The sequence below is a fragment of the Charadrius vociferus genome, unplaced genomic scaffold, assembly GCF_000708025.1.
Source record: "Charadrius vociferus isolate BGI_N301 unplaced genomic scaffold, ASM70802v2 scaffold15, whole genome shotgun sequence".
NCBI lineage: Eukaryota > Metazoa > Chordata > Aves > Charadriiformes > Charadriidae > Charadrius > Charadrius vociferus.
This window is the reverse complement of record NW_009650064.1, coordinates 3544036-3553252: the sequence shown is the minus strand read 5'-3', so window position 1 is coordinate 3553252 and position 9217 is coordinate 3544036. Positions and strand designations below refer to the sequence as shown.

At 48.7% G+C, this 9217-nt stretch overlaps 1 protein-coding gene across 1 annotated transcript in view; it reads left to right on the top strand.

Moving 5' to 3' along the window:
* The first annotated feature begins 643 nt into the window (after positions 1-643).
* Positions 644-9217, top strand: part of GRHL2 (grainyhead-like 2 (Drosophila)) — a 102817-nt gene continuing 94243 nt past the window's right edge. The window contains exon 1 of the mRNA XM_009891912.1: positions 644-822. Coding sequence (XP_009890214.1) covers positions 644-822 — 179 coding nt within the window. The remainder of the gene's footprint in view (positions 823-9217) is intronic.

Here is a 9217-nt window from a genome sequence, read left to right as displayed (position 1 = left end):
ACGGCCACTTCTGGTGTGGCCCTACAGGGAAAGCTGGCTTATGGCCAGGAACCGACCGCATTTCAGAAACCGGTTCCTCCACAGTGCCTGCCCTGAGATTCTGGACTTGCTTTGCGTTCAGACCAGCATAACTGAAAGGCACCAGGGACCCACTATAGTTTCAATGTCCTCATGGCTGTGTCTGAGATCTAAAGTCTTGTCTTGGTACTCTGCAGATGACAAACACCAAACAAAATGGATGTTCTTGATATTTGTTCTTTGCTTTGTGCTAGTCTGTGATGGAGAAGCACAAAAATTAAAAGCTACCTCAATATGTATGTGGCAATCAGGAGAGGTTCCTGAAGACTGGAGGAAAAAAAATGTCACTTTTATCTTCAAGAAGAGCAAGGAGGAGGACCCAGGGAACTATGGGCCAGTCAGCCTCACCTTGATCCCTGGGACAGTGATCAAGCAACTAATCCCTGAAACTACTTCCAGACACATGAAGTTCAAGGAGGTGATTTGGAGTAGTCAGCATGGATTTACAAAGGGGAAACCATGCTTAACCGTGACAGCCTTCCACAACGATGCAGGTTTGCAGATGATACAAAACTGAGAGGAGTTGCTGATACCCCAAGTGGTTGTGCTGCCATATTCAGAGGGCATGGACAGGGTGGAGAAGGGGGTCAGAGAGGAACCTCCTAAAGTTCAACAAGAGGAGGAGGCAAGCCCTGCCCCTGGGGAGAATAAACCTGTGCACCAGTACATGCTCGGGGGCAACCAGCAGGAACACAGCTTGGCAGAGAAGGATCTGGGGGTCCTGGTGGCCCACTGGGGGTCAAGGTGACCATAAGTTAGCAATGCACCCATGCAGGGAAGAAGCTGATGTGTCCTGGGCTGCATTAGGCAGAGGGTTGCACTCGTGGGACCTATCTGGAGTGCTGTGTCCGGTGCTTCCCAGTGCAAGAGAGACAGGGACATGCTGTAGTGAGTCCACTGAAGGGCTGCAAAGGTGCTAAAAGGACTGGAGCAACTTTCATACAAGGAGACACGGGGAGGGCTGGGACTCTTCAGCCTGGAGAAGAGAAGGTTCAGGGTGATCATGTGCATAAATACCTGATGGGGAGATAAAGAAAAGGGAGCCAGACACTTCTCAGTAGTGCCCAGGGACAGAACAAGAGGAAATGGCACACACAGAAGTCCAGAAAATTCCAATTGCAGATAAGAAAACCCATTTGTACTGTGTGCGTGGTTCAACACAGGCACAGGTTGCACAGAGGGGTTGCGGAGTCTCCATCCTTGGAGATACAAGGATACAAGGATACCCTGACTGGACACAGACTTGAGCAGCATGTTCTGGCTGCAAGAGCAAGGGTTGGGCCAGACAGTCTCCAGAGGTGGCTGCCAGCCTCAGCTGTGCTGACTCTGTGATTCTGTCCCATAAGGGCCTCCAGAGCCATGATGCGGTCACTGTGGTCATGAAACTGTCCCCAGTGAGCTCCAAAGTTTACCCAGTTTCCATACACGCAAAGAGGACTATAAGAGGATGCCAGCACCACAGTGTGTGCTTGCTGTGTTTTATCTTAGCGTGTGTTGTGCAACTAACAAAACTGTCAAGGGGTTTTCTAGTGGCAACCCTGAAGGCCTTGCAATGGTTTGCTTTTTATATGTTTCTGGATTCTTTTGCAAAATTAATCCTTCTTCCTGCATGTGATAGATGATACAGATGTAGATATATGTACGGATGGTCATCAGGTTTTCCATTCACTTGCCAACTTACTTGCATGCAAGTCTTACAGTAGTTCCTCGTACTGGAAGTCATTGAAGCCCACTCCCTAAGCATCACACTTAGGTGATCGAGGCTGCCTGTCATTTTTCACCTCTGACTTCAGGGTTTGAGGTGGAGCATTTTACTGGTTTGCTCATTACCTGCCCCATGTCCTGGTATTCCTGTGCTACAATTACAACCATACCAGCTGCACTTCTCCAAGCCTCATGAAACGTGCCGCTCTGCAGGCTCCCTGTCAGCCCGATGGCGTGCTGTGTACGCGTTCCTCACTTTACAGCCACAGCTCAGCGCCAGGCCCCACCGGCGCTGATTCACTGGCTGGACCTTTCAACGATTCAGACATTCGTTACTGCTGTCTCCTTTTCTCCCTGGTATTTCAAAACACTTTTCCAGTTACGTTTGAGTTTTATCAGTTTCTAGGTCATTATATTTTTTTAGGTAAGCTCTTTCCTAGTGCTGATCTCTGGGCACCTACTGAGAGTGAAATCCCTTGCGGACTCCTCCAGCCACCTTGGGACTCCCGAGCCAGAAGCGTTTGGGGCTCAGTCCCTGCTGCAGGTCCTCCCTTGGGTTTCCACAGCTCTGATGCCCGCAGATTTACCAGGCTGTCGTGTCCTGGCTGCGCTGGTCGATGAGCTCAGTGGTCGCGTGGCTGCGTAGCTGCCCTTCTGGACCAAGGATGCTCTTGCTAAGGAGAAAGGTGCCTTTGGGCAATGACATTGCCACACACCCCTACGAGGCGCACACCGCTGCCCCCTCCCTCCCCCCTCCCCAGTCTTTTAAATGCAAACACAGATGTGGCACCTGCTGATACCTCCTCTTCATAGTCCTTTTCTCATCTGTCCTTGCCACAGCTTTCGTGTCAGCTTTTATTTGAGCTAACGTTTAAAGCAGGGGACTGCCTGGGCAAACTGCAGGATGCCTGGGCAGCCCCAGGCACAGCAACTCTCTGGCTGCCGTAGTGGGATGGCATCATTCGCAGGACACACGGATGAGGTCGCCACGCTCGCTGTTCTGTAAGATGCCACTGCCTAATGAAAATTAATTACAACATTGATATTCGATTTTTTTCCTCCAATTAGCTACTTTTGAAATGTTAGTTACAAAGCATTATAGCAACACTGAGAATATAAGCGTCAGCACTTTGTTTTAAAGGAATTAAAAAAGTTGATAGAAAGAACACTACATGAAACATAGAAAATAAACCAGTAGAAACTGGAGATACATTAACTTTGTGCCACTTCCTGTGAGTTGATGCTGGTGGGGGAGCTTAGGTAGAAATGACAAAATAATATCACCTAGTTAAATATTTTACCAGTACTGAAACTCTTTTTAAAAATTTCATATTATAGGTTTTCATGTCTATGTTACCTTTGTCTTCATCTTTGTATATTTCTATGATCAGAATTTTCTAGCGTTATTTTCATGAGTTAATAAACTATATCTACTTTAATTAAAGCAATGCAAGCCTATTGCTTCAGTGTTGTTTGTGATACTGCCGTTGTGTGACTCTTGCTATCTTCTTTGCATCATCCCTGCTGTCACCCAGGCAAAGACCATGGAGGTTTGTTTCCACATTTCACTGAATCCAACAGGGAGTGCCAGCTTAATATTTCTGCATGTGACATAGGGCTGGACATGTATGGTTGGCTTTGTAATGTCCTATGCAGTGTTGCAATTTTTAACATAACTTAAAACTGCTTTACAAAACTGGCATGATAACACTTGGATGTGCCATATAGCCTGTCCAGGGCTTGAAGCTGAAAAATTGCAACAAATATGTCTTAGCGAGTTTTTCTCTTCTTGCATGGGTCATCTGGTTTCTACTCAGGTACCTCTCTCCTTTTCTCTTTTTAAAATAATTTCCAAGCAAGACATTGTTTCAGAAATTCTCACCGCGTTCTACTTTGTTCTGCTCTACCAATAAAAACTTCAGTGAATTCAAACAACTTAGTGAGGTGCTCTTATGCTTTTCTAAGTATTTCTCCAAACTTAAAGAGCTTTAAGACTTTGAGCAATGGATTTCAAACTGACTAGATGGAGCCTTAATTTGCCCTCAGGCTGCTTTCCCCAGCACTCGCTTTTTGTTATATTTTCCAGTCCCAAGGGACTTCTCTTGAACTTCTGAAAAGGTTTGCTAAAGCATCTCTAATTTCTTTCCCCATTTCCTCCAGCATGCCTTCATATGGCCTTCCCATTTACTGGTTTTACAGATCCCAAGTTTTTCATTAACTATTCCTGATCTTATCTCCCGGTTTCTTAATTCCTCATCATCTGCTCTCAGTAATCAGAATCTTGCTTAAGAAAATATCTGTTCTTTGGCAGCCAGAGATGCAAAGTAAGTGGTAATATTTTCTTTGCCCTTTTCATTTCTCTCTGACTACTCTTTAACAGCCTGATGAAAGAAAATGCCTTCTCTCCTTCCTTTTTCTTTTGCTGCTTATGCTCCTTCAGATGATCCAGGCTGATCTAAATATAGTGAAATACATCAGTGTCTCCCCATCAAGTGTGTTCAGCTGTGACTCAAGTGTGGTTTTGCTCCGCTGCCTTGTAAATGTGCAAGTGCATTAGCAGGGACTGCTTGCACAAGTTTCCTGTGCTCGTACCCTTGAATGAAGCCAGCAGTAGCTAAACACAAGCCAGGCGCAAAGGCCTGGCTCTGTAGGTGATCTTGGCTCAGACTAAAAGTGGATCCTTTGTGCCTTGCTACGTAGGAGCGATGTCCTCTGTGAAGTATGAGCCCCTCCAACTCCACTTCTGAAAATAACTAGCGCTGTCGCACAGTACTGGCAGAGTAAGGAGCTTTGATTCATTCTTGTGAAAAATAATGTCTGTGTGTGGATTCTGCAGTTTTGTTGCAAAGCTCGCTTACTTAAGCTGTTGCTTGATCCACATTTCAGATCTCATCGGCTGACGATTACTAGACTCTGCAATTAAAGGTTCACTAAAAGTGTTTTGACTTGTTTCTCAATGGGCTGTGTTGAGATCGGCTCCTGGTTTAGCCCCATGCTGACAGCTTTGGACACTTGTTGTTGCTCTGGCAGATGGTACTGGAGCTTTTTGACTCTCACAGAAAGAGGATGGATATATTTTAATGAGATTTGCGTAAACATTTCTTCGTATATCTTGGTTGTGGGTCTTGGAGATCTACCAGCAGCTGACAATGACTGGTCCTTTCTGCTTTTGTACTAAAACTATTATTTCAAGCAAGAAAAGAGCTGACAGAAACGCTTGGTCTGGCCCTGGCAGCCTGATGGGCTCAGTGAGAGCGGCACACGGATGTGGCGAGGCCCTTCCAGGTCTCCAGCCAGCGCATGTGAAGCTGGCTGAGGTTTTTCTGCTTGTGAGACCAAAGCAATCAAGAGCTCCTCAAAAATGCTTTGCCAGCCTTCACTTTCCATCTCACTCTTGCCAGCCGTCTGATTTCTATGGACTAAGAAACCTGGAAGTCTGCAGGGCTTTGGGCACAGCTGCAAACCCAGAATAGGCAGGCAGGCAGGTGGCTGCTGAGGACCAAGTCATCTCCTCTTGTACCTGCAAACTGCAGGTTGTGTCACTATCCGTGCTCTCCCTTTGGGTGCCGAACCATGATTGTTCCCTTCAAGCAGTCCTCCAGAACCACAAAGGTCAAAATAAACCTGAATCTTATAGCTGCTGTGTAGTGCCTTGATGCTGCAAAGACTGCCTTAGTGAACCTTGACGGCTTTGCTTTTCCCAAAGAGATTGAAGCTGTCATCTTTTGCCCCAGGACTGGATGCAATAGCAGTAAAGGGGCTGTTTGGAAGCACAACCGCTTGCAGGCAGACGGCTCTTTTCTGCTCTGCATGAGATTATCAGCATGGTAGAATAATCCTTATTTGTGTGTCACCTCCTCCCAAAATGTAGGTGGCTGTGGAAGTCAGTGCCCCTGCTTCTCTCACTTGCATGCATTTGGGGTCCCTTTTCAATGATGCTTCCATATCCACTTTGCACAGAAGCCCAGCTAAAGACAGCGTAAAAACGGAGGATGCCCACATACTGCTATTGATAACCCATCTATTCCTGGTTTGTAGCTCTGTGCTCAATTTATAGCTCCTTAATAAACCCTCCTCTGAACTCAGGATTACCCTTCCTCTGGGCTCCCCTGTGGTGCTCCAGCCCCGAGCACAGATGTGGCCCACAGAGATCAGTGAAATTATTCTCCTAACCGCTTGTGCCAAAAAAACAAGCATTGCTACAGCTTTAGAAACAGAGGCACGAAGAAGTGCTTGTGAGCTAGGCAGTGTCAGGACCGGGGCCCAAGCACGGACATGCAGTATGTGTTCACACAGTCTCGGCTCAAGCCAAAAGCATCTTCACAGGTCAGAGCCCGGGGGTGGCCGAAGCTGGGGTCCACGTGGTGTGGGTGCCTCCTCCATCGAGCCAAACCGCTCCTTCAGTTTTTTCTGAGTAATGTTGTGTTTTGTACTGTCACCTGAGTAGTCTTAGAAGAACAATTTCCAATTTGCTGGGTTTTTTTCAGGGCAAAAGGATGAACCAGCCCCATTTCCTTTGGGTGACATCTCGCCAGCCTGCCCAAGGGTCACTGCAGGATTCATTGCCTTGGACAAACGTCCACTGCTGGCCAAAACCATGGGTTATTATTGCTGTAGATCCAAATTTCTAAGAGAAAAGGCTTATGCAGTCATGTGTGAGTGTGTGTGCGCGCATTCGTGCGTGGGCATGTGTGTCTGGTTGTTTATCTGCCTGTCATCCCCTGCTAAACTGTGAAGCCACTGGCTGACTCAATCAGATGTCACACATATAATTAACTCCCTATTAGCTTCACAAAAATAAGGGACTAGAGGGAGGAAAGAGACACAAAAAAAACGCCAAACTGTGGAAAAAGTGGCCACAGCAGCTTGCAATTTATCACTCGCCAGAGGGTGTACATGGGATACTGGTTTTCAAAATGTTCCTGCTGCAAAAAAAAGCATCCAGTTGGCACTTACTTATTCCTGGAAGCCAGATTGGTCATTAACAACACAAAACCCCATAGGAAATCAGGTCCACTGTGTAGACTGGGGCTGCCTTTAAATGGCTTATAACTTGGCTGGGTTTTGGTGGATTTTCACAGGATGGGGAGGGCCACGTCTCAAGCCAAGCTGCAGCAGCGATGTGAGGACATCTCAAGGGGAAGGTGCTAAAACTGTGTGCTCTTCCCAGGCTGAGCACTCCAGCACCTGGCCCAAGTGCCCTCTTGGAAATGGCTAACCCTTTCTGCTAGTATACATAGTAGAGGTAGACACCCAGAGGACAATTTCAGCTTAAAATGGTTGAAGTTTGGCGATGGTTGTCAGCAGCAGAGAGGACCAGGTGACACTGGGGAGTATCTGATGACCTGAACGTCAGTTGGTGCTGCAGCAGGATCTGGGAGTGGTGGCTTGGAGGGACCCTGGCACTGGGAAGGGGCAGACCTGCACAGAGCACTGCATCCGCACTGGACACACAAACAGGCATTGGGTGGGAAACTGGAGATGCTTCTGTCACTACTAGTCAATAAAATAGGCCTGGGTCTGCTTTCTGGCTTGGGCATGGGCAGTTCAGCACAACTCCTGTCCATATGGTGAGGTTCCCTCCCGTACCCAAAAAGGGCGGCCTCGTCGATCCGGCTCTCCCCTGCCCAGGTCTGGGCCCTGGCAGGGAGAGTCCTACTCGGCCCCGCACGGATCCGCACCAGGGAGCGTGCCATGTGAAACAACACCCTAGTGAAACTACGTGGCCGGCAGCTGAGTCCTTACCCTGGCTCTCTTCAGCTTGCCAGCAGCTACAGGGTCCAGAGGGACACCCGTGCCATGCCTCCTCCATGTCACAAACCCCCGCTGTGGCCATCTGTCCCCCAAGGCCCTGTGCCAAAATTAAGCCCTTTGGTGCAAAAGATCAGGAATACAAATGAGAGTGAGTGCTGTCGGAGGCGAGCAGGAGAGAAAGAGAGAGAGCTGCCATGTGCGAGTGCCTCTCTGCCCGGCTGTAGGGTCGGCTGCTCCATCAGGGACATGGTGACCCAAATGCTGCTGCCACCGCTTGTGGGGGGAGCTGGGGAAGGGGAGACGTCTCCCGGGGGGTGAGAGGCAGTGAGCGCCATGCTGCAGCACGCAAAAATCCCGCTCTGCATAACGAGGCCTGAGGACAACTGGCAAGCGGGATGGGGCAGGAGTCAAAATGCGTGTGAGCGGTGGAGGGAGGGGGGGCTTAAGCAATTATTTGGGGCGTGAAGCAATGCAAAAATATTTCCAGAGAAGCCCTGACAGACTGTGTGCTGCTGAGGTGCTTCCGAGGAAAGCACACGCCGTGGCTCCGAGGAGTGCGATGTGCCGGGCCAGGCGGCCGTTGTGCCCAGAGGGAGAGCAGGCAGCAGCTGCCTCATGCCCGCTTTCGCCTGGAGGTCGCCCTGCCGCCCGCGGCGCTACGGGAACCCTGTGGGTCTCCTGCTTCGCTCGCTAGAAGCAGTTCCAGCAGTGGGATGGTGAGATCTCACCTTGCTTCCCTGTGCCGAAAATGTCTGAAGACTTAAAATCCTGGCAGGCTTTGTGCATCTCTAGATGCAAATACCAGTGATTAATTTGACACAAAACATGCCACGGTGCCATGGCCCATCGCTCTGCGCTGGCAGGAGAAGGGGTGGGGACGCACCCACAGCGGTTGGGGAGCTGACGCTCATCCAGGTCACGTAACGTGCTGCAACCAAAGTCATCCTCCTCGCCTCCGTCAGAGTCCAGAGGTGAAAAAAAGCAACGTATTTTTATTGTTGGGAGGCCCGTGTTATTTGGCAGCAACTGCAAGCTCCCTGTCCCCTTGCCAAGAGGAGCTTTGCAAACAAACGCCAGCCCTCCCAGGATACCGCTAACAACTAACACATTATTTGCAAATCAGACACGGATGTGGAAGAGGTCGGTGGGTGAAGGAGCCTCCAGCGCCCAGACAAATGGAGCAAAGGCCAGAACTGTGTTAGTGGATTTCAAACCAAATTAAACCCAGAAACCCAGCACGCTCCAGACCATCACGACCAGGTAGGAGTGCGTGGAAACAAGGAAAAAGGACACTTGAAAGTCACTTCAGGACTGAAAAATCTGAGTTAAATGCCAGTGGCATTTCTGAGCAGCCTTGTATAGAAGCACTGAAGAAAGCAGTGACACTTGCAGCATGCACCTAAAATCCAGGCAAAGCTAAGGGACAGAGCTTTCACTGGGAACAAGGAAAAATGAGGCTTCTGGAGTGAAGGTAGAGGTAGATCTGGATGAGCCAGCTGGAAAAAACATCTAGTTGTTCTAGGTGATTATTCACATGAGCATCATCCATGAGTTCACACATTAGGCATGACTGAAGAACACTGCAGCTTAAAAGGGGGCATATGTACACAGTCCTCTTCAATCAGATGCAGCTACCTGACATATCATGTCTGATAACTGGCCGCAGAACAATGACCTCAAG